The 26067-nt window shown below is 38.6% G+C and overlaps 2 protein-coding genes across 2 annotated transcripts in view; both read right to left on the reverse strand.

The window, feature by feature from the left end:
• Positions 1 to 5343: 5343 nt before the first annotated feature.
• On the reverse strand, positions 5344 to 13755 carry acer1 (alkaline ceramidase 1). Its single transcript, XM_023287823.3, has 7 exons — positions 13634 to 13755; positions 12676 to 12788; positions 12431 to 12545; positions 9939 to 10077; positions 8707 to 8844; positions 8483 to 8620; positions 5344 to 7932 (listed from the first exon to the last, which is right to left on the reverse strand). Exons 1-7 carry the CDS (start codon positions 13638 to 13640, stop codon positions 7755 to 7757), a joined length of 828 nt encoding a protein of 275 aa, XP_023143591.1. The 5' UTR covers positions 13641 to 13755; the 3' UTR covers positions 5344 to 7754.
• Positions 13756 to 16206: 2451 nt separating this feature from the next.
• myo1f (myosin IF) overlaps positions 16207 to 26067 on the reverse strand; it is a 32430-nt gene continuing 22569 nt past the window's right edge. Inside the window, exons 21-29 of the mRNA XM_023287811.3 lie at positions 23333 to 23447; positions 23066 to 23235; positions 22128 to 22273; positions 20328 to 20474; positions 20105 to 20253; positions 19870 to 19932; positions 18348 to 18555; positions 17107 to 17267; positions 16207 to 16995 (exon numbers count right to left, since the gene is read on the reverse strand). Coding sequence (XP_023143579.1) covers positions 16919 to 16995; positions 17107 to 17267; positions 18348 to 18555; positions 19870 to 19932; positions 20105 to 20253; positions 20328 to 20474; positions 22128 to 22273; positions 23066 to 23235; positions 23333 to 23447 — 1236 coding nt within the window. The 3' untranslated portion in view covers positions 16207 to 16918. The remainder of the gene's footprint in view (positions 16996 to 17106; positions 17268 to 18347; positions 18556 to 19869; positions 19933 to 20104; positions 20254 to 20327; positions 20475 to 22127; positions 22274 to 23065; positions 23236 to 23332; positions 23448 to 26067) is intronic.

Here is a 26067-nt window from a genome sequence, read left to right on the forward strand (position 1 = left end):
CACTCCACACCACAACCTTCGGGGATTCGAACCATGACCGTCCACATGACAGACACACACCCTCTGTGTGAGCTATCTGTCACACAAGGTCCCTGGTGGAGTTTGTTGTAATGATGGTTGCAAGAGGTTGTCATGCAGCCAAAGTGTAAAAAGAGCTTTGAGCTGGATTCGAACCAAGGACCTCCTGGAGGAGAGGCAGATAACTTACCACTGCACTATCCTTCCTACTGGGTGTAGCTGTTAGTTTTTGTAAATGATGGTACACAAAAGTATTAAGGAAGTGAAGATAATAAAGGTACTAAGGTACCAGGGAGGCAAAAAACTTACCTCTACACCACCTGTCCTACAAGATGTTGCTCTAACTTTGCTTAAATGATGCTATCAATTAGTACTGGCGCAACCAACGACAAATAAAAGGTGTGAGTGGAGATCTGAATCATGTGAGATTTGTTTCTGAGACTGAATACACCCGATCTCATCTGATCTGCAAAGCTAAGCAGGGTTGGGCCTGGTTAGTATTTGGATGGGAGACTACCTGGGAATACCAGGTGCTGTAAGCTTTTTACTTCTCCTCACAACCTGAACAACACACTGCTAGCGACAGCTATCAACTAAAACCTCTTGGTTTCTTTATTATACACTCTATGAGGTGGATAAGCTGCAGCTCATGCTGATTTATTGCTGCTTCTGGTTGGAGACAAAGAACAAAGGCTTCACCTGTTGGAGCAGCTGATGTCCTGCAGCCTCTTCACCACAGAAAGCCTCTGACAGCTTCAATTCTTTACACTCTGACTGCAAGACACCAATCACATAGGAACATTTACATGTATGGAACAAAGAGCTGAGCTGACACTCAACATATGTTTGAGCATTTATTGATAAAGACATTCAAACATGTCTAGAGATAGAACACCAACGCACGGTGTAAGAAAGGTCAGAACAGACTTCACCTGCTCAGGAAACTGAGGTCCTTCGGGGTGCAGGGAGCAATTCTGAGGACCTTTTATGGTTGTGTGGTGGTATCAGCCATCCTGTATGGACTGGTCTGCTGGAGCAGCAGCATCACCTGCAGACAGGAAGAGACTAAAGAAACTGGTTAAGAAAGCAAGCTCTGTCCTGGGCTGGTGGTAGACAGGAGGATGATGACAAAGCTGTTGTCTATCATGGAGGACATCTCCCACCCCCTGCAGGAAACAGGACCATCACCGGCAGCTCCTTCAGGGACAGACTGCTTCACCCACAATGTTTGAAGGAGGTCCTTCCTTCCTGCAGCAGTCAGACTGTGTTCAATCAAACCTGCTCCCAGTAGTTCAGATCACCCATGAAGTAACTGCAATAAAATGTAAATAAGTCAATATGTGCAATTTCACAGGGTTTTTTTTTTTTTTACAAGCATTTCTATTTCTTCTCTAAGGAGAAAGCATCTATTTATATCTGTGCACTGAGTGCTGCTTTTTTTTTACTTTTTTTCCTATCTGCTACTGCCACACTGAAAATTTTCCACCACTGCAGAATCTACCTATCCATGCCATCTATCTATGGTCCATCTACCTCCCTACCTATCTATCCATCCATCCATCCATTCCATTCCATCTCTCTCACAGATGTGGGGGTTGATTCACCTGTTCTCAATCACCCTTAATCCACGAAGGCCCCGGTTCTTCATTCTTCCGCTCTCTGCCAGGACCCACAGACTTTGAAACCAGAACCTTTCTCCTACAATTAGTCTGGTTTCCCCTTTTGTTTTTCACCTTGGTTTAGTTCATCCCTTTCTGTGTTGGTTTTAGTTTTCATTCGTTAAATAAACTCCTTGTAATCTTTGAACCTGTGTCTGCAGATGTCCTGTGACACCAGTGATCCCATCTGATATTTAGCATGTTTTCAATTATTGGTCCCCATTTCTTAAAAAAAAAAAAAAAAAAAAAAAAAAAAGCCCCTGAAATCTGATCAGATAAATGAATGTGAAAACTACTTTGGGTCTGCTTGCAGCTGCCCTCCCTCTGATCTTTGTCCTTGCCCACAGCACAATCTGATCAGTGAAAACACGAAGGACAACTTCAGCATGTAAAACATAAATAAGCAAAGGGCTGCAACTCGAGATTATTTAATTTTTAACTTAACTTTATGTGCTGTTCAAAAACTTTATTTTTTCTGCAAATGTGTAGTGATTCCAAATCTTGGTTATTGATCTCCTTGATTACAAAAAAAATCTGTATCGACCCGGAAAAAAAACAAACATGTCAGGCACCCTATGATGTTAACTGTTTGCCTGAATGTTTTTGTTTAAAATCCTCAGTAATAACCTTTGACTGGTTGCTCTTAACCCTGTAAAACTCACTGCTGCAAAAATACAACATCAGCTTATTTTTTAATTACTATTTTCTATTATATATATCTGAAATAAACCCTAATCTGTGGGTCTGACAGCAGCGTGAGGTCAAAGAAGCTGCCATCAGCTGCTGCACTTCTGTCCGTCCACATCGTCAATGTGTGGTCACTCACCTGACCAATTTTCAGAATCATATGACAAAGTATCAGGCAATGGCACGTGCAAATGTAATGACAATTTCTTCCTGTTGCCAATAGGTGGCGCTATGAGTATTTCTAAATTTATGAATGTGGATGTGTTCAGAACCGGACTGGTGTCCATCACATCAAGTTTGGTCCGGATTGGATCATTTCCAGCTGAGATATTAATAATTCAATTTTTATGGCGAGAAATCGAAATTCGCCGCAATGCCACAGACACGCCCCTTGACGACGAGTCACCATTTTCTTTGGGAATCATCATCAATGTGTTCAGGCTTATGTTACCACATTTGAGGTGAATCTGAACAACGTGCTAAGAATAGTACATCAAAGTGTGAAAAATGTCAATTTCCTGCTACCACAAGGTGGCGCTATGACTGTGAATGTATATAACCACATGGATATTGTCAGGGCTGGACATTGATCACACATGTCAAATTTCAGGCAGATTGGACCATGTACAGCTGAGTTAGACACCACTTCCTGTTTCATGGCGAAGGATCCATTTTTTTGGGAGTCGCCATGGCCACGCCCTTTGAAATGAAATGAACATTTTGATAATTTTTCATCAGGTCGCGTGTTTGCATATATTGGCCAAATTTGACGTCTGTCGGACTTATCCCCGATGAGTTATTAATTTTGAAAAATTTACAGCTAATTCAAGATGGCCGACTTCCTGTTGGTGTTAGGGCGTGGTCATGATTGACTTTTTTGGGTTTCCTGATGTGCTGAATATGCATACAAAATTTTGTAGCTGTACATGAAACATCGTGCAAGTTGGCCTAATGACCAAATTTTCAATTTTCCAGGGGGCGCTATGGAGCCATTTTGCCACACACATGCGCAACTCCCATAAAATACCAAATTTTTCGCGAGGCCTGATGAGCATGCCACGTTTGATGCGTTTTGGGGTATGATAAGGCCGCCAAAAATGGCGATTTCCCGGCGGGCAAAGAATAATAATAATAATAATAATAATAATAATAAATAATTCCTTGCATTTCAATAGGGTCCTCCGCACCGTCGGTGCTCGGACCCTAATAAAAACTGCCTAAGGCCTAAGGACGCCACTGCAGATGTGACAGTTTATTCAGGAGCCAACCGTGTCCAGCTAATATGAAGGGCTCCTGCCGGTGGAAAGTGGTAAATGTTCATGAAATACAAGCAGCACACCTCTGAAGAACCGGGATATGCGGCTGAACCACGTCTGGTACACCACCAGTTTATCCAACTGATACTTTCTGCTTCTATTTAGGTGGTTAGAAACGAGACTAGTTTCAACTACTTCTGTGAAATAAGCAAGTGTTTACAGTCAGATGTCCGACATGAGAAAAACTCTTTATTTTCCTGTTTAATCGTGTTTCATGTGCTGTCCTAACTGACCGTAAACTGTCTTAAATAGCATTAAAAGTTATATACTGTGTGATAAAGGTCTTCTTCCTTTTAGCAGTGACCACAAACTCTGCATAAAAGATGGTCGTAGTTGTCTTTATTCTGACTTTTCCTGATGACCACGGTATTGACCACAGCCGGCGTTGACGCGTTTTATGACATGTTTGTCCCACGGGGCTTATCGTAGCTGTAGGCGCTTCAGGGCTGAGGCCGTTCAGGACTACAAATATGGATGTAATCAAGACAAACGCTTAACCAACCTTTTGAATCTCAATATACATAGTTATAAAAGCAAACGATGCGAACAAGTTTTTGTAAAGTCATTGCTTTATTACCCAACATATTTTAACACCGGCATACAGGCATTAAATCTACAACATTAAAAAATATCCAAGCAGCAAAACTACAATAGGACAAAAAGAAAACGATATGAAATTGGCCAAAAATAATATAATTACTAACTGAAAATTATTAAATAGTTTTATATTGTTTTTTATTTACAGTTGCTATTGTCACAGCACTGTTAAAAATTAATAGTTTTCCTCCTCTGTCTTATACACATTAATAAGGATTAAATCCTTTACTGTTCCCTTATCTCATTTTCTAAGAGACTATATATAATATTAAAAATAAATTGTATGAGTTGTTAACTAATTTTCATCTGCATTCCTTTGGCAGATCACACTTAGAACATGCACACAGTGACAGGATAAATCTTATCAAACAGGACACAAATACAAAGAGCGCCATGATACTTAATATATGTAGTATCGTATTTATGCCCCCAAAAATGACACGAATGTCAAGCAACAAATATAAGATATAACCTGACTCCAAAAATCACTGATTGTCACATTTCTATTGTATATCTTCTGTATGGGCCAGCCCTATATCTTAACTTTAACTTTTTAAATGTACCAATCAATAAGGGCAGGTTTGTGACAGTACTGTCCATGGTTTACATCATTTAGTTAAAGTCTTAGTAACCGTGAGTAAAACCTGACACATGTAGTGTTACATCTATCTCTACAGGTTGTTGCATTTATCAAACTTAGCCCCAGACTCAGGAGTCCATTTTAAATGTTCCATCTGAAAAGAAAGCTGTTCTCTACTTAGATATCTCTTTCATACTGAAAATGAGTGAGGGCCCATTCCAGTCAAATCTCAGTGGTGCTCAGACTTTGATGTGAGATTATCGGGCCTCAGCTATGTGACAGAAGGTCACCACTCTCTCACTGGCTTGGTGCCTCCCCTTCTCCTTCTCCCTCCCCTCAAACACATCCAGATTTCCTTCTCAATCACTTCTGAGGAAAAGAAGTCCAATATGGTAGTCATGTAATGAAGGCCCAACCTGTAAATAATCGTTTTGACTATGTACGTAAAGACTCAAAGTCAAAATGAAACATTGCTTCACACATCACACACATAGCACAGATTTTTACTGGAACTTAAAGTTAATGAACAGAGCATTGCTGATAACCATGAATACATATAAATACTATCGTGCAAAGGCCTTCAATTAAATCTGAACAAATATTTTGATAGGTATTGTGCACCAAACATATGATGTATTTATGAATGAATATGCATAGAGCAGTGGTGTCATCTTTTTTGTGTAGTAATCTAAAATAGAGCCATGTCTCTGTTTTAAATTGCTTATCAAAGTATATGGTCTTCGTATAGAAATCAGTTGTGAGCAGTTCAATATAAAATGACTCCCTGTCTGTTCCATTTGAAGGATTTTATTGGTCCAAAAACGGGGGAAAAATCCAGTATTTCACAAAAAAAAAAAAAAGTATAAAAAAGGAACCATAATGTACTGAATCAAACATATCTACATATTTTGTGTTATCCTTTAAATCCTGATTGCCCTGGATCTGGACCTACAGGAGGGAAAACACCAGTTCTGTCAGGAGATAATAGACTGTTAAATATCTCTTCACCCACAGGAGGTCACTGTTGAACACCTGTTCATTTTGTTTGCGTAAAGGATCTATTGTTGTATCCATTGTGTCCTTCGGGAAAGATCATGTGAATGGAGGCACAACGTCCCTGAATATTCTCAAAACATCACCAAATTCAGCAAAAAGGTCACTTTGGTGAATTAAGGGCAGTCATAGAAAAGAAGCAGATTTGGGATTGTTGGTTGGTCGGTAATTCAAATGAACTCTAGAGTCATATTTCAAAGGTCCTGAATGCAGCAACACTACTTCCCCAGAGAAACAAACCAGAAAAATACCTGATACATATGCTACTGAAATGTCAGTGCTAGTACTAGTTTAACCTGAGGTGAAACTCAGTTCAGGTTACACAGCTCATACCGGCCCTGAGGATAGAGTGCATATTTTAAAATCACATGTAAACATATTTCTCAGTAGTGCTTCATTCCAAGAAACATTCCACTGCAGAAAAACAGCAGGAACAGGAAAATAATAGTGTCATAGTAAGAAAACGTACAGTATGTCAATATATTTTGCAACAAAAGTACATTCGTATTCTCAAAAAAAAAAAAACAGTATCAGATTTACACAAAGAACACTTGCATCATTCATACTCTTCACACAATTTCTTTCATTTTGCCAGTCATTCAGGGGTCCACACACATTTTTAAAACCATCAAGTATTTGCAAACTCTTTGGTGTCATCATCTTAGAACCTGAGAAATGTGTCAGTGAAAGCACACGTCATTTTGCACTCTTCCACAGAAGTTCAAGATCAGTCAACCCTGTCTATGAGCAGAAAATTAAAATAATTAAATAGGTTTTCCCATAAAAATGTAGTTAAAAAGTTTTTTTTTTTTTTAAAAATGCTTAATTGGGTCTTGAAAAGACAAACTAAGCACAAATATATACATTAGTGTGATATTTTCAAATGCTCCTTCTTTGCCACTGTGTGAAGTATGAACCTATTGGATAGAAAATCATCAATGTGGCCATGTAAATGATGCATATACTACTACTACTACTGTATTTTAAGTGGGATGTTTAGGTTAAAGAAATAGGTTTGTTTTAGCTGTGAGTCTACCTCAGTGCTGGCCTACTACAAGGATCAATTATAACACAAAGAGCCTCAATAAACCCCTTCAGTGCATAATGTATCAGCTTCAGATTTTTGTGTTTTCTAATTAAGAATCTCTTGATCCATGTGGTACGTTCCCATAGATTTAACTGTATACATATATAAATATGTGTAGACATTTACAAAGTGCCCTCCAAAGGTATTTTAACAGTAGATTGAAATTTCACAGTTCTGTTAACAGACTTTTGGATGTATTTGTATTTGTATGCTGATCATCTCATTAAAACCCTCCATACTGACAACCAGCTAAAAAAGGACTCATTGATCTGTCATAAACTCTCATTTTTCATTACTGACACAAACATTTCTGTCCCTTTTTATGTGAACATATAAATATTGAAATGCAGAAATTATTCCCTCCTTTCTTACTGAAAGCATCCACCATTTAGCCCAAATCTAGCTAAATCTATCGTGTCTCCCACCCCTCCTTATCAGCAGGATCCTCGTTGCATCGTTCTATATAAAATAAATGTAAACATATGTAATTCACCCATGGTTTATATATAGCCTGTTTTAGGATCAGAAAACCAGCATATTAGATTTTGTTTTTGTCGAGTGTTAGTCTGAGTGTCGACTTTAGACTCCTGTGATTTGAGTTTTGGTGATGGGGACGTACTTTTGGATCACAGATTCAGTTTGTAATATGAGCTACATGAGCTGATAAGATCATTTTGGTGACTTGCCCTTCACAAACTCCAGTAGCAGAGTGAACCAGCAGAAATGCTCTGCTAGGGTCATATCTCATGTTAACTTTGTTAGCACCGTTTGAGAGTCTTGGTAGTGCCTTTCAGGACAATGTGGGGTAATCCAACAGCCCATTTATCACAGGGCCAGTACTGCAGTCCAGGCAGCGAATACGGTATCTCGTAGCTGGCATCCAGGTAAGCTATCAGAGTGCTGCCATAGGCCACAGCTACCACAATCAGTATGTGCCTGTAGGACAGATAGAACAGAGATCAGTGCACAGAAACAATCATTTCCCCTTAGATGTTATGTTTAAATACTACTTATTCACTTTGACAAGAAGCAGCAAACTGCAATTGGCTGAATGGACTCTGCTCACATGCAGCACTTGTGGCTGGGATGGATGGAGAACATGCAAAGTGCAGGACTTTGACATTGGAGATACTGAGGTTCACATGTGGTTAGTTTTAGGCAACAAAAGCAAACTGTGGTTCTGATTAAATGTTAGAGTGAACATGTCTTGTGTTTTGAATCCTTGGTGACTTTTTTGATATTTAACATAGAACTTTTCTTAGCTGTAACCATAGTTCCATGCTGGTTTAGTTACTGCATATTACTGATGTTACTGATTACTGAGCATATTACTGATGTTTTCAATGAGAACATTTCCTCATTATGCTGATAAGAAACACTGAACACAAACGCATATAAATACATGGAATTTCTTGGAGTTACAGAGTAAAGAAAGGAAAAGAGATGAAACAGATGCCAAAAAGGACACAGGCAGGCCAGGACTTACCAGATACTGTGGAGGTAGCAGAAGTTCAGCTGCTGCCAGAAACTGCAGCCAAAACGGTCACTAATCCAGCAGGAGATGGCGAGCCCCCACAGAGCAACCGACAGCTTGGCGAGACGCAGAACCTTCTGGTCAGTGCAGCTGGGAAGGAGAGAAAACTGGTGATTACACTAAATCAAAACTGCATCATGTAGTTACAGTTTCCAGAAGAAACATCCTTTTCCTACCATCTCATCTCGAGAAACAGAGTGTAAAGCAGATGGAGGCCGAAGCAGTTTAAAACATAGGCGTTGACCGTAGGTTTGACGAAGGATGACACCGAGCTGATGATGGTGATCACCAAGACGAGTCTTGAAAATGTGGACCTGTGGTTGAACAGACAGATGGGGAGCAAACTTTGAGGCAAAGGCTCAAAAATATGAATGCAAGTTCTCAGCGTTGAAGAAAACCTGACATAAAGAGTCTGTTTTCTTCAACCTGCATTAGCTAAAATCATTTTTTCAACTGATATCTTGATATTGTTAGCAAATATTTGCATTCAGCAGTTACTGTGCAACACTGTCTTTCATTTGGAGCTGTGATTGCAACAGCCTGATGAATGCAGCTCCAATATTGACTTTTCTTTTAGCCGCTAAATGCTCCACTACGTTCACCAGTGTCACGACTTGGCTCAAAAGTCAAGACAAATGAGAGAGACGCAGGGTGAAAGCTGGACAAACAAAAAAGAAATCAACACAAACCAAATGAACAAATAGCATGAGATGTGACAGTATAATAAGGATGAGGACGTGTGTGTGGAAAGGTGAGCGGTGAGGTGCTGCTCATGTTGAATGGCACAAAGCAAACAAAGAAGCGTGGGAGAGAAGAGGCAACAACATGTGTCCAGGAAATCCCAGCGTTTAAAGGAGCTCTATGTCTTTCCAGCATGAAATATTAACAGTCCCTTCAAACAGCGGCTCTGGCTCAGGGGCCATAAAGCCGACTGTGATCAGTGATCCATCCATGTTCAGGAAGGATCACTGAGGACCGACCCACTAGCTTTAAAAACCTGGAGCGTCATAGTGAGGCGATTGAGGATTGTGGGATTGTTTTCAGGTGCTCATCAAATTTTTATTCCTCTTCCCCACCTTGTGGTTAAATATTTACACAAGCTGGGAGGGGTTCCATTTTTATAGCCCCCCGTTCTGTCGCATTCAGGTGATGGCTGCAGCACCATATTGTGTCTATTGTGACACTGACGCCTGCTGGAGCTGTCAGACTGGATCCTCAGCCAACACAGGTTTGGTTTCACCGTGGCGTGCCTGGAAACGCTCATTGTTTTTCGTCTTATTAAAGGATTATTGACTTGTGTGTGAGGCCATAGAAACACACACAGACATGAATTAGCACTAAATAGAGAGCTTGTCGAAACATAAATCTTTCACCTGTTGCTGGGTCATAAGTTACAAGGCCAACGTACCTGTCTTTTACAAACGAAGGGAAGAATTTGCGAGGGAACCAGACAGCATATCCAACTGCCAACACCCACAGGATGGACAGCTCATCCAACATCTGGCCAACGAAACTAAGAGTCATGTGGAAGTATGCTGAGAAAAGCCCTGCAAGAAGAGAGAACAAATGAATGTGAAGTAATAATTGTTTCCATAATTTTCTAGAAGAAAAAAAAGCACATGGGTCCAAAAGAAAAGGACTGAGTGGTTAAAATAGGTATGTTAAAACAGAAAATGTGGGTATTTGGGTTCAGTTTCAGATTTAAAATTGTTCCACAATAAATGTGCAGGAGTCCTGAATGATTCAGGATAGAGGGGAAGAAAATAGATACATTTCTGCTGCATAAATCTAGGCTTATATTTTACATAATTACAAAATAACTTTCTTGGAAGTAGACTTCCTGCATACTTGTGATTTTCTTAGTTAATTTATTAGTTGTTTGGAAATAGTGAAAAATGTCCATCAGAATTTCCAAATGTCTCATTTTGTTCAGACTATGATGCAAAATTTAAAGATTCTCACCTTGCTATCACAGAACTGTGAGAAAGTCAAAAAAAATCACATTTGAGATGCTCGAATCAGTACATTTTTGGCATTTGTGTTTGAAAGATTATACAGATTAAAGTGTTGGCCCTTTTTCAGAACACTTTATGCAGAAAAAGTTTTTTATGGGCTATGACATTTCTTTCCACTTCATGCCACATTTCTTGTGTTTTCTAGTGTTTTATTTGCACGTGTACAATATAATGTTAATATATCATTACTGCACCAGAACACAAGAACTACAAATTTGTTACACGTCAGAAGACTTGGTAGCCTGATTTAAACTGGACATACACATTGCCGATGCAGGGTAATGATTTTTTTTTAAAGATTATTTGTTGGTATTTCAAGCCTTTATTTGACAGTTCCAGTGGAGACAGACAAGAGATGGGAAAAGAACCCAGGAGAATTTTAGACAGTTTAGACAGCTGGGAGTCAAACCAGGGGTGCGATGTTCAAAGTGTACAGTGTGGCACCAAACCACAATACTATCAGGTCAATGGCAGATTTATGATTTGTTCACTTGTTGTCACCTATAAACAACTCAAGACTATAAAAATTAGGTGGAATAATGAATCTTTCGACCAGGGTGAGTGACTCATGTTCTGTAATGTAAGGCAGTGGTTCTCAAACTGCAGGGCGTGGCTCCCTAAAGGGACACGGAGCCACTGCAGGAGGGGCGTGAATGTCCAGGAGAGTGGAAGTCAGTTGAACATTTATGTAGGGAAAATAAAGAAAGTTTGCTGATGCTATCGTTGTGACCTTTATTGCACTAAAATTAAACGTGGATCATTTTTTATTGGTTGTATTTCCAGTGGTAGTCAATGATTGATAACAATTGTGATCTTTTTTCAACCTCTGAAAGGGCACATGCTAGAAAAACTTGCCAGAACCACTAGAACTTCTGTTCTCTCTGAGACGAGTCACTTGATTCAACACACATTAAATGCAACATAAGGCCACACAGAAGGCGGATCAAAATAAGGCTAATCTTAATTTAAGAGAAGTTTCAGACTTTTCTTTAGATCTAAACAACAGAATGAAAATCCCTCATAGCTCAATCCCAGTTTAACCCTCATGTTGTCCTGCGGGTCAATATTGACCCGTTTTAAAGTTTGAAAATGTGGAAAAAAAAAATTTCATACTGAAACCTCTAATGTCTGATTGAGAAAATATTAGAAGTTTTACTGATATATATGTAATCACTTTAGATATTTTTAGGATTTTTATTTTGAACATTTTTAGTCATTTTTTGAAAATATTTACAAGAATTTTCTTGCCAAATTTGGAGGATTTTTTTATAATCAAACTTTTAAGGAATTATTGGAATTTTCTTCCTGAAGGTTTTGCAAATTTTCAGAAATTTGGGGAATTTTTTTGCAGAATTTTTGGATTTTTTTCAGACAAGGAAACAATATTTTTTGGTGCCCGTAAATGAAGACAACAGGAAGGTTAAAGACCTAATTATTAAAACCTGTCAGACTTAACTGACATCACTTAATAAATCATTGTGTGCTACATGGGTTTGAAATGGAAAGAATAAAAACAGGGGGCTTGCAACATATGACCCTGAACATATTTCATCCATCATCATGTCATTAAGAACAAACGACTGCACACTGTGAGTCACCACTGAGCTATGTTTTTAAACCTACATGTAACCGTCTTTTCTCTTGTGATGGAGAGGTTGAATGTTCCCTCCATGCTTGTTTAGTTTACATTTTTAATAAAAATGCTTCCTGGCTTCTATTGGTAACTTTGTGCAATGAGCTGTCTGGAGAAATGTGGAGTTACACAAGAGTTTGCATAAAGGGCTGAAATGTTTGCGACTTCATGGTATCACACCTCAAAGTCTGTCAGAGATAAGATCAAAATCAGAGTTAAACACCAACAAGAAGGATAGAAAACGGGACCTACCTACAAAAATCATCATGATCCAGACCAGGTGGATGGCCAGGTTCCTCTCTTTGGCATAGGGGTGCAGAAGGTAGAGCATGATGGGAGATATGATGAAGAAGACAAAGTTGCTCATCTGCAAGGAAGACATCAATTAAATGATCAATCATCTTATGGCTTTAATTTGCAGGTAAGCTGCAGGTGCTGGGTGATTTCAGATAAACGTTTTCTGAATGACATATTGACATTCAGTAAACAGAACTTACAGTGTTGAAGTACTCGACCACATGCTCCGAGTGTTTGTAGTTGTCTTCACACCAGTCGATTTCTGAGCTCTCATAGGAGAAAACTTCTGCCATCCTCTCAAGAGAATAAACACCTGAGAGACAACAAGAAGGGAAACAATGATGTCAGACTAATGATCAGTCAATAATAAGAAACACACCTGCAGTTTCACAGATTCAAATAAAGGTGCTTCTGTCAGTTTCTCTCCTAGAAGAATATTTGTATAGGTGGTTTATGGAAATCAGCATCCACTTCCCCCCCGCAGTTGTATTTACAGTGTGGTACCGGTATTTAAATATGGACTGGAACCTTTTTCACATTTAAATAATCATTTAAATGTGCTGTGAAGAACACTAACATATGATAAAATGACAATATTGTATTACTGGATATCAATTATTGATGCTTTACTGTGACACTGGTTCAGTTCTGCTAAAGGTGGGGTTAGTTCAAACACTGATATCTAAGTTATGACCTTCCACCTGGTGATCAGTGATCATTTATCCTGATCTATCATAACACAACATACATTTATTGTTTTTTTAAATGAATGAACTGAATCTATAAAATAACTGTGAACTTAAGATGTCAAATAAATGTAGTAGAGAAACTGACAGTACTTAAGAGACTAAACAGAAACACAATTTAACGTTTATAACCCCTGCTGCCCTCAGGGATATGAACAGTAGATAACACAGAATAAATACAGCAGATATGACTTGATTGAACAAATGGGTGCGGTTATGTCAGTAAAGTGTGAGTTACAGGATCATTTAGCTGATACACACAAGGGTCACTATTGATCAGCACAGAACAATAGGAATATTCTGGTGACTTCCTGTCAGAGGTGAGACAATTCAACAGCAGTTGTGTTCGAATAGAGCCATAAAAAGTAGAATTAAATCTAGCAGAGGTGTAGAAAGTGTGAGGAGCTCTTACCTCCCATGCTGCTCTGGTCCAGCCTCTCGGTGTGTCGGTGCGGCTGCAGGTGCAGCAGGTGGATTTAACGGGGCGGAGGAACGAGACCGTCCTACTGCACGGGACCGTGACGTCACCGCTGAACGGTTACACATCGTTGAGTTAATATGTCATCAACGGGACAGTGATGGGATGGACCCATGTGTTGTTGTTGTTGTTGCTTTTACCTCACTGAATGAACTCCAGATTGGAAAAAAAATATATATATATGCCACAAAACACTGTGATGCCACTGAAGGTGCTTTAAAGGGCTGTGATCTCTACAATCTGCACCTCAGCGGTCAGTCTGAATGTATTCATCGTACTCCAGATCTTTTACTGTGCCATTAAAGTATCATAAATATTTGGAGCAGATACCATGACCAGATGTTACAGGCAGTTGCTGTGCTCCCCTGTGTAATCTCAGTCCTTCCCTAGAAAGGAGGCTCAACCGGTCCATCTGCCTGTTCAGATGAGCAGGTATGTGGAGGAGGAGGTGTGTGTTTTAATCCTCTGGTGGAGGTAAAAGCATTTATTCCATTTTCTTTTACGGTCAGTGAACGCAGCAGTGAAATTTTGCATAAGCAAACTGGCATAAGCTGATAGTTAGCATATGTCAAGCTGCATATACTGTATGGATTAGCAAAAAAAATACAGCAAGATTGTCACAAGTGAGTAAGTGTTTGTTATGCAAACCGGCACAAATCAGTGGCAGGTTAATCATATATCTATATTTCAAAAATTCTGTTGCTAGTAATAAAGTCATCATAGTGCTGAGAATATTGTATTATACAGTATGACTATAGTCATATTACAGATGTAGCAGCGTTTGTTTTAATGTTGCAACAGGTAATGTTTATCTGATTTTAATTACAAATAAATTACTGACTCTCCCAATGATCAGTACAGTCTTATCTTAACCCATGCATTAGTTCTTGATTTTATTCTGTATTATTAATTGGAATCTGCAAAGGAACCTGTAGCTAAAATATTATATGTTCATGTCTTATGTATCCATGTATCTTTATTCACAGCCCCTGTTGTACTTTGGTTTTCTTGTCTTGTTTTCTTTCATGTCTCTTTTGAATCCAGGTGCTGTAACATGCAAATTTCCACAATAACTTATCTTATCTTAAAAAATACAAAATTTGCCTCTCAGCTGGTGGACTGCATGTAGAGAATGAGGACACAACAAAAGACACTTCAGAAATTAACTTTCGTGCAGCACTTATGAAAATGTATGTAGCTACATTCCACCGTACATACAGCCACAATGATCACTGATGATGTACTTTTGAATAATCTCTCGTGGGCCTAAAGAAGCACAGAAAACCAAGTGTGTAACCAATCGTGAGGCTTTGGTTAATCCAATTACAGCCTGCTGCAGAGCTTGAAGTGGCTGCTTAGACGCTGAGTGTGCTGTAGGTACGACGCTGTTCCCTGCATCATCTGACTGTAAAGAGCAAGTATTAACACAAATAAAGGAGTTCAGAAGTTCTGAGCTTTAGATTCTCAGTGGTTCAGAGTGATAACACACTCAGCTGGATGTTACATGTCTCCACACTATACAAAAACACAGCTGTTGACACTTGGTGGGATGACATTATCTGCTATGGGATCACTGCTCGGTCTGAAAACCGGTTCAGCTAAAATCCCAAATTAGCCAGTTGCTATGAAAATCATTGGTATTAAAAATATGCTTTTCAAACAGTTGATTTATGAACACCTCCATCTCCTTCCAGAGTTCAACCCTCCAGGAGAAAGTACGACGCCCTCCTGCACACACTGAAATGTTACACTCATTTATTCCTGACTGTATCAACACTCAACACCATGTAGTGCAGGATGCTACTGATGATGTGTTCATGTGCAACAGATGTGATGCTGCATGTTTTATGTTTGCTGTTGTTGAATTTATGTTTCTGTTGTTTTTGCTGCTGGTTTTATGTGTTCAGTATGAATTGTGCTGATACTTTGGGAGAAATAAAGAATAAGTTCACCTTGATTAACCTTTTTAACTTTTAGAAGACACATTTTCATTTTCACTATCCTGAAGAAACCAGTTTTTTTCATTATATATTTCCACTTGTAGCCCTGAAGTTCTTTATTCAAGAACAAAAATAAAACTCTTTTGTGCATCTTTGTAGTATATGCACCATTTTTATCCAACACTGTATTATTTCTGTGGTTTGGTTCGTATTTTTGAATTTAAAATAGCTTTTGCTCTGTCCTCTCTCCGTGTGTCTTCTTAATTAAAAACTAAAATGTACCATTTTTTAATAGCTGACTTTGATACAGCAACAAAAGAAAAATCAATTCTGAGTCTGACTCTTTATTTTTCTTTCCAAGTTCATATACAAAATCACGTTGATTGACTGTGAGTGAATCACATTATTTTACAAATATCAAATACATACTTCAATCAAAAAATGCAATATTGGCAGAAATAAACACGTATAATCATGTATTCCCTTTCTGTTTTTTTAAAAAAATTATTTTTCTACTAAATTCAAAAATCTCTTTTAAATTATTGATGGAGACCAGTGCAAAACTCCTTGAGGTAAAAGTATGAAAATATATTTATTTTTGTTTTTATGGAGGTGAAAATATATGAGATAAAAACAATAATAACAGTAAAAATCAATGAATAGAAAAAATATTGCTCTGTTCAGAGACTTTGATTTTGTCTGAAGCAATTTTTTTGTTGTTATTGATGCAAAACTATATTTTCAGATGTTTTTCAAATGCTATTGTTTGATTGTACGCTACTGATTTAATCAAGAATACTGAGCAGTACTGGACGCTGATCTGGAGAAAAGCTTCAGGCAAATTGAAACGCTGTAGACATCAGGAAGCGATTCGGTATTTTCAAGTCATTTTTCTGTGACGGTTGTAACTTTAGCTTTCAGTCACCTTCAGCGATGAAGTAACTCAATGAAAAGTGTTGTGGGAAAGTCAAAGATCTTCTTGCAAGGTTTGACAGAACAACAGAGATGAAACTTGAGCAGCTCTGTGCAGTTTTGTTTTAACAACCGTGACAGGCAGGTCTCCTGTGGTTTGTTCATGCTTCACGCTGCCAGACAAATTAGTTGCGGTTCAAATGTCAGCAAATGTCCACCTTTAAACAGTCCCGTTTCCATTATGGATGAAGATCTGCAATGCAACCGTGAACAACTCCCAGGCAGGTCTTCACGCAAGCAGTATGTGCTGCTTTCTACAACTTACACATATTTCTCAACAAACACAAACAGGCCGGTCAAGTCCTCATCAAATCTTTTCCACATAGTTACCGGGGAAGAGACCTTCCCTTCCATGAATCCTGCCCGTCCACCAGCCGGAAGGATCTGCAGAGAGAAGCAGCAGAGACACAAAAGGTGAATCCTTTCAAATCTGTCACAGCTATCAACAGATTTTTAAAATTAAACCACTAGTCCCTCTTTCTTTCATCCACACACCTTCTTTGACGAGGTCGAACACATCATTGACGTCGAAGCTGATCTCGTCCGTATCCTGGCCGACGTATTGATATAAGGCCCGGCAGCGAGGCCCCTGAGGCCGAGGCTGTGGTTTAGGAGCAGGAGGAGGTCGATGGCTGATGCTCCTCTTTCTTTGCTTCCTGTGACAAAGAGACACAAATGACAAGAGGATGAAAAGAGCTGCTGACTCGTTAAGTTTCTTTGAGCTTAAATGGCCAGAAAGGGAGAGTTCAACCACAGACAGCAGGTTTATCTTTTTTTTTTTTTTTTTTTTAAAGCATATCTTGTTTTCATGCTGTAAAACATTTCTATTATCACAAATTACCAAAACCCCAAACTTGGATTGAACTTGAACTTTGACAATGGCCACTGGACAAGAAATATCACCAGTATGACACAGTAGGTCTGCATTAGGAGAGTTCATAATAAGCATTTAAACCCATCATGTGGCAGCAAAGACTGCAGCTAGAGTTGGTAGAAAGATACATCAGACAGAGCATGGCTGGTTATATTCAAAAGGGAGAAGATGTAGTAAGTGTGCTGATGAGCTGCTAAATATTCCTGTTTCTATGTTCACATATTGACTTTTACTGACAGATTGCATTATGTTAAGACTGTATTTAGTATCCATTAAATAAATTGCTTGTCAGAATAACAAACACCTTCCTCCCACACATTTCATCTGTAACTTTCAGAAACTGACAATTCATTATTCATGCCCGCTTCAGGCAGAGACTGGTTAGGTGTGCAGCGATGAGAAAGTTACCAGGCTTTATTTTCTCATGATCTCTTATCTACTTTTTCCTTCATAAATGCACAATAGTATCTAAAAACAAGTGTAACACCATGAGTGCATTTAAAAATTTGCAGTGTTATTTAAGCCCCCACATTTAAGCAGTAATTCAGTCTCACTTGTCATTAAAATGTGACACTTTTTGACCCAGCTTTGTGTGGTGTGCGTTAATAACTAGTTTGTCTTACACAGATTCTTGAAACTAGTGGAACAGCACTTGGCAGGGTGGCATCAGGCCTTCTGCTCATTTATAAACAGGTTTATCTGTCTCACTGTCATTTCTCAGTTTCCGCGAGCACTGAGCCTCACCTTGACAAGCCCTGACAACTCATTAAACCTGTATACAGTGATTTTAGAGACTAATCTTATCCACCCACACATGACCTTTTAGGTTTTTTTTTATATGTGTAAAGGTGGAGTCTCTTACCCTGACATGCCCTGGTCTGGCACATTCAGGAAGTCCATGTTCCCTTGGTTGTACTGGTTGTTGGTTGGGGGTCGGGGGGCTTTCTGGGAGCCCAGTTTGGGCAGGGCGGTGCTGGGTGGTCGACCATGCTTGTGTGGGGCTGAATATGTGATCTCTGACTGCTGCTGGTTAGGTGCTCTGGAAAACTTGGCTGCTCCATTCTGGTGTGCTGAGGAGAGAAAGTAGAACAAAAATTAGGACAAACTTTACTGTGAAATTCAGCTTAACTAGAGACACAGATGTGTAAGCAGTTAAAAAGCTACATGAAGTTAAGTGCTTGTTATGACCCAGATTGACCTCTGTTAGTGTTATTCTACATTACTGGGTTATTGCATGACTGTGTATGCTGCAATTTTTTATTGCAGCTGGTTAGTTTTTATTGTTTTACAAACTGCAGGGTAGTTTAAGCTGCAGCAGGATGTCATATTGTGTAAGAAGATCATCTGTTTATAACCTTGATCTTCAAAGAAATCAGTAACTACAGGTATCAAATAAATGCAGTGGAGTAAAAAGGAGAACATTTGCCTTTGAAATATAGAAAAGTAAAGTTTAAAGCAGCATAGAGTGCAAGTGCTGCAATACTTTACAAATAAGTCCTTCAATATAGATCTAGTAAATGTATTTCATTAGTTTGCTCTCGTGGGAATCAGTTATCAAATCTAAAGGTTTCTGGTAGTATATAGACCATTGTACAAAAAAGGTAACAAAAATCTTAATTCTAGAGTGATTTAGCCATTTCTTTACCACTTTTGATGTGTGCTTGGGGTCACTGTCGTGTTGGAACACCCAACTGCATTGAGGAGCCCCAGAGCATAATACTACCACCACCATGCTTGACTGGTGTGGCAGTGACACAACTGTACCGTGCACTTTAAACTTAAAATGATTTTGGGATCTGAAACGAGGATTGAAATAGCCCCAGATGACTTTCTTGACTTGTTTAAGGAAATTATTTACTTCTTCAGATCTCTACTGAACTATTCAGACTTGTCAATGTCAATGTCAACTTTATTTATATAGCACATTTACAACTAAAAAGCCCAAAGTGCTTCACAACAATAAAATACACTCCATTATAGTGTTGTGGCTGAGTCTAATGAGTGGATCCAATGGGCCCTATTTAATTGGCTCAGAGGAGTCTGCAGTTGTAGTCAAATGTAATCACTCATGAGAAGTTAAGAGGCCATGCCACTAACACAACATGATTAACACAACTTTGCATTATAATTTATGCATTACGAAGATTTTTTCATATTTCCAGAAGACCTATAATAAATCTATGAAAGAACCAAAATGCATTACTGTTTTTTTGGTGAAAAAGATGTACGTGATTCAATCATTCCATTATCGAAAATTAAGATCTGTAGGAATCATTGGAAACTCAAGACTGCTATGATACACATGATTTTGAAGTGTATGTAAACTTTTGCCCACAACTGTAGATAATGCACTGTATATGGCAATGATAAAAGCAGTGACTTACCTCTGCTGGATACATGATTTCTTCCTCTACCATGAGACTGTGGAACAGACTTCCTAGTTGGCTCTGAAATAAATGTACATTTACAATATCAGAAAACTGTCTTTGATCACTTTTTATTTGCGACTTATGGATTCTGGTCTCTTGATCTTTGCGCTTTTGTCTTTAAATTTGTGCATAAATTCGCTTTGCATTGCTCTTCTGCATTTCAAGGTTGTCACTATTTCTTTAAACCTACTGGAGGACTTGGGGAGACCGTCTCCTATAGTGATGGAGAGGGTCTTCCCTCCAGGTTTGAGCTGGGCCAGGTCTCCTTGGCCCCTCTGGAACACCACCACCCTGGAGCCTCCGCCACCCCAGCCCTCCTTCTTCACCCTGAACTCCAGTCTGAGTGGGAGAAAGTGTGTTAGCGGTCTGTGGGCGTGTGGTTCCTTACACCAATAAAGTGTGTGTTCTTTTACCTGTCAGTGAAGGAGATTGTCAGTTTTCTCTTGGTCACTTCCTCATAGCGTTTAGAGAACAAACTGAGGAACTCTGTCTTAAAGTTGGACTCCAGCAGACTGTCATACTGCGCCTCGTGCAGGATGAAGAAATCGTCCTGTCTCGTACTAAAGAAAAAAAGCTAATCGTTAACCCCTTCTGACCCAAGATTAAAAAAAGAAAAAGGAAGCGGGACTTGGAATTGAAACACTGACACAAGCTCAAGTTGAAAATGCAGTTCTGGAAAAAGTTGGCATTTCAGCTTAAAGACCTCAAACGAACAATGACAAAGTGTGAAAATACTACATTGTTTTACATACTGCATGTGCACTGTAATTAATTAATTTAAAACATAAAGCCAAATTCTAATGGTAGTGTTTTGTTTTCACAAAATACATTTAAAAACTGTAAAATCAGGACTGACTGCAATGCAGGCTGCTGAAAAAACTGACAGTATGAACTGAACAAAAAATGACAACACAAGACACTAAATTAGACAAAACAAACAAAAATGAGACATAAAATGGAAAAAAGATACAAACGAGACACAAAATGAGAAAAAAAAAATACATAATGAGACAAAACAGCACAAATGAGACTTGCAACATAACATGACAAAAAACACACACAAAACTACAGAAACAAAACTGATCCAAAGAAACATGAAATCACATAGATGAGACACAAATAATACAAAACGAGACACAAAACAACAGAAAGGAGACCAAATTGTCCTAAAGAGACAGGAAGCAACATGAGGCAGACACAAAACGACAAAAACGAGAAATCAAATGAGAAAAACGAGACACAAAACGACACAACTTTAGGTCGCTCTGCAGGGCACTAAGCTGGTCGATCACATACATGTAAGAGTTCACTCATCCTTATATATTAAAGCATTTGTGTTGCTGAAAAGTTGACATATTTTATAGTGAATGACAATGTATTGTGACATATCAACGTGTAAGCTGTGTTTTATTATTGTTGTTGCTCAAAGAGGAGCGAGTTTTAACTACCTTATATACAGTTAAACACTTCAGTGATTCTCCAAAGGTCCCAACATAAATATGCAGATGTTGTGAGGTGACTAATGAGGTCAGAAGGAGGAAAATTCAATATTTGCTCCCTTTAGTCTCAAAACACAAACTATGTGAGAAATGTAGAGTCTATTTTGCTGCGCTGTGAACAATCCATAAATATCTGACATGTGACAAAAGGCCTGGCCAGACAGTGCTGATAAGAGATCGAAAACAAACAGGCTGGGACTGAGCGGCTTAAATTTTAACAGTTTGTATGGTATTAATAAGTAAGTATTAATAGCAGCAATAAGCTTTGCACAGGATATAACAAGTGGAAGTGCTTATAGTAGCAATAGCAGTAGTGGTGATGAATCATTTCAGTGTGCAGTACTCATTTACATTTATTTATCTTCAAAAAACTACTCTGATTCAAGAATGGCCTTTTGTCTCAGGGTTTGGTTTATCTAGTTAGTGCTGAATTAAAATGTCATGAAAATGAGTGAGTAAAGCGTGTCACTGTTCGCCTTAATGATGTCGCTGTCGTGTTTGTGGAAGTGGCCGTAAAAATGTCAGGTTTTTAGCGGGTGAAGCAACACAAATAAGATTCTGTGAATTCACAGTTCAGTGCAATATGTTCATTTGCTATATTTACTCTTGTTGCACCAGATGCTTCTCATGCAGCGGTTAATGACAAGCACAGTAACACGCTAGTTCTTGTATTTTTCACCACAGTTTAAACCACAAATGTTACGAGAAACCCACCTGAGAGAGACGCCGCCGATGCTGCTAAACTCCAGTTTTCGTTTCAGCACCTCCTTTATCAGGCCTTTCTCGGGGCCCTTCTTCACCTTTTCCCGACCGATCAGATAGATGCCTTTGGGAGTCAGGATCAGATCCCTCTTGATGGACTGAGTTATGGGGAAAAAAGAAGTGAGAACTGTATGTAATGCCAGAAAGGAGAAGACGTATGTGTGACTTTGGGGAAGAGGGCATTTTTGTGTGAGTCATCGCTGCTTTAAAGGTGAAAGACTGAGATGAATCTATGATACATGACTTATTGATCAAAAAGTAATTAGACAAAATCATTTCCTTCATTCTTTAACCCTCGTGTCGTCCTGCGGGTCAAAATTGACCCGTTTTAAAGTTTGAAAATGTGGAGAGAAAAAAAAATCATGGTGAAACTTCTGACATCCACATTTTCAACATTTTTGGGAAATCTTTGAACATTTTTTTGGTGGAAAAAAAGAAATGTTAAAAATGTTTCTTAAGAACATTAACAAAAAATCAACCAAAATCCAGCAAATTTCGCTGGATTTTGGTTGAATTTTTATGTGAATGTTCCTACAGAAAATATTATAAATTTTACTGATATATTCTGAATCATTTAGATATTTTTTTGGATTTTTTGGAAGACTTTTACTCATTTTTTGAAAATATTTACAAGAAATTTCTTGCCAAATTTGGGGGATTTTTTAAAAAAATAAAACTTTTAAGGGAAACTTTTAAGGAATTATTGGAATTTTCTTCCGGAAGTTTTTGCAAATTTTCAGAAATTTGGGGAAAATTTTTTTTTTTTTTTTTGGGGGGGGGGGGGGGGGGGGATTTTTTTCAGACAAGGAAACAATATCTTTTGGTGGCCGTAAATGAGGACAACAGGAGGGTTAAAGAACAAAAGCACAATGCCTCATGAAGCTTCTCACCTTGAACCTGCGGTCAAACTTGTTGACCGAATCAGCGAAGTCAACGCGCTCCCTCTTGGCCAGGAACTGTCGCAGCTCAGGCCTCTGCTCCAGACCCAGATAATCTCCCACAAAGTTCCTGTTGATGCTGTTCTTTCTCCGCTCCTTGGAGTTGTACAGGATGTCTGACGCTGAGAGTCACCAGGAAGGACGAACGTTTAGAATCAAAACTCAAAATGTGGGATTTTGATGGGAACTGTCTGAAGAGTGGTTGCTTTTGTAACTCACCCTCTTCCCTCATCTGCTCGTACTTCTTCCTGGCGATGTATCTTCTCCAGGACTTCTGAATGATCCTGGCGAACGTGTCAAACTTCCTCTCTCTCATCTCCTCAAGCAGAAACAGCTGAAAAGAACACAGAAAAGGGAATTTAGACGGATCATTAGCATTTCTGTCTGTTAAGTTGGGTTCCTTAATATATCAGCACATATTTGTTATTGCATGTTTTTTGTTCAATGTGTTTTTATTGAAGATTCAGTATGACAGAAAAATAGTACAATACAATTCCGTTTTTTTTTTTTTTTTTTTTTTTTCTTTTAACATAACCCCAAATCCCTCCCCCCCCACACTGTTGCACCAGTCAAAAAATAAAATACATATATATATATATTATAAAATACAAATAATAATAATAATAATAAAAAAAAAAAAAAAAAAAAAAAAAAAAAAAAAAAAAAAAAATAAAAAAAAATAATAATAATAATACAATGTCTCTTATCTCTCTGCTGTTGATTAACGTGTGAAAGTAAATAGTTTATTATTTACTCTTCTGTAATGAGTGACGGATCCACTTCTTGGATCTGGTCCAAAATAGGACGCCAGATTTTGAAGAATTTTTCAGTGTTCCCTCTGACGGAATTTCTTATTTTTTCCAAGGCTAGATGGTGTAGGAAATCGGTGAGCCACATTCTAAAAGATGGTGGATGTTTTTCTTTCCAATTAAGGAGAATGAGCCTGCGGGCAATTAGCGTAGTAAAGGCTATTACTTCCTTTTGTTTTTTATTTGAGTTGGTAGATTCAGGCATAATGCCGAATATTACAATTTTGGCCTCTGGTTCAATATTGATCTTTAATGCGCTAGAGAGGAATTTGAAAATTGATTGCCAGAGGGGTGCCAATTTTGAGCAAAACCAGAACATGTGTGATAATGATGCTTGCTCAATTTCACAGCGGTCACAATTTAGGTCTATATCCGGTTTGAATTTTGCTAGTTTAACTTTTGACCAATGCAATCTATGAACAATTTTAAGTTGAATTACCTTGTGTCTTAGGCAAATTGAAGATGAGTATATATTATTCACTGCAGATTGCCACTCATCCTCAGATATTACAATTTCAAGCTCTTCTTCCCATTTTCTTCTGGTATGTGCAAGTGGCTGTACATTGTAAGAAATGATAGAAGTATATATTTTCCCAATGACACCCTTAGAAAGCGGGTTTATATTTAACATTGTTTCAAGAAGAGAGTCGGGGGGCCGTGATGGGAAGTGATTGAGCGTGGTTGACATATAGCTGCGTAATTGAAGATACCTGAAGAATTGAGAGTTAGGGATTTCAAATTTTGTTTTTAGTTGTTGAAACGAGGCATACTGTCCATCAATAAACAAGTCTTTCAGTGTCCTTGGGCCACGCGTAGCCCAGGTTGAGAAGCAATCGTCTATCATGGAAGGAGCAAACATATGGTTATGTGCAATAGGACCATTGATTGACATATCATTTAAAGCAAAACGCCTTCTGAATTGACACCATATCTTGAATGAGTGTTTGACAATTGGGTTTGCAGAGAATTTGCACATCGGTTGAGACAGAGGTAGTTCTGAAGTCATCAAGGAGTGAAGGGAGGTAAGACTGCACGACATATTTTCCAGTTTTAACCATTCAGGGCTGCAACAGGGGGAGCACCAAAATAGCATTGCTCGGATGTTGGATGCCCAATAATAGAATTGGAAATTTGGGAGTGAAAAACCCCCTTGCTCTCTATGCCTCTGTAACACACTTTTAGAGATGCGTGCAGTTTTCCCATTCCATATGAATGAAGATATAGATTTGTCAATAAGGGAGAAAAAGGCATTTGTTAAAAATATAGGTACGCATTGAAAAATGTACAAAAATTTAGGTAAGATATTCATTTTAACAATATTTATTCTACCTCCCAATGATAATGGGAGTGTGTTCCATCGTTCGAGGTCCTGTTTCATGGAGTCTAATAATGGGATAAAGTTTGTTTTGTACATGTGCTTGTAGTTTTTTGTTATCCATACACCTAAGTATTTAAATTTATCTTGACTTATTTTGAATGGGAATTGGCTCGGCATGATTTGTTTAGCCACAGAGTTTATAGGCATTAGCTCACTCTTTTGCATGTTTACCTTATAGCCTGATATCCTTCCGAAGCTCTCAAGAACATCGGATAGTTTAGGAAGGCTCCGGAGTGGGTCCGATATATACAGGAGGGTGTCGTCAGCATACAGCGAGGTTTTGTGCTCTGAGTCCCCCCTTTGGATGCCTTTAATGGAAGGTTCGTTACGTATTGCAGTTGCTAGGGGCTCCATTACCAATGAAAATAATAGAGGGGATAATGGGCACCCTTGCCGTGTGCCCCGTTCTAGTTTGAAAAAATTTGACCGATTATGGTTTGTACGGACTGCAGCTAGAGGGGCGGAGTATATCATACGGATCCAAGATATAAACTTTACACCAAAACCGAACCTTCTAAGAGTATAGAAAAGGTAGTCCCACTCCACACGATCGAACGCTTTCTCAGCATCAAGTGACAAGACCACTTCTGCTGTATCTGGTGGAGTGGGACTATGCAGGATATCCAAAAGCCTGCGGATGTTATAAAATGAATATCGGTTTTTGATAAATCCTGTTTGGTCATTGGATACTATTGAAGGGACAATTAGCTCTAAGCGGGTTGCTAAAATTTTGGCAAATATTTTATTGTCTACATTTAACAATGAAA

Source organism: Amphiprion ocellaris, chromosome 2 (assembly GCF_022539595.1).
Source record: "Amphiprion ocellaris isolate individual 3 ecotype Okinawa chromosome 2, ASM2253959v1, whole genome shotgun sequence".
In the NCBI taxonomy this organism is placed as follows: domain Eukaryota; kingdom Metazoa; phylum Chordata; class Actinopteri; family Pomacentridae; genus Amphiprion; species Amphiprion ocellaris.

Excerpts from the sequence above, each read along its gene's own strand:
- acer1 (XM_023287823.3), bottom strand. Across the intron at positions 12,546-12,675 it reads TGGTCGAGTACTTCAACACT|ATGAGCAACTTTGTCTTCTT; the intron begins GTAAGTTCTGTT and ends TCTTCCTTGCAG. Across the intron at positions 8,621-8,706 it reads CTGTTTCTCGAGATGAGATG|CTGCACTGACCAGAAGGTTC; the intron begins GTAGGAAAAGGA and ends TCTCCTTCCCAG.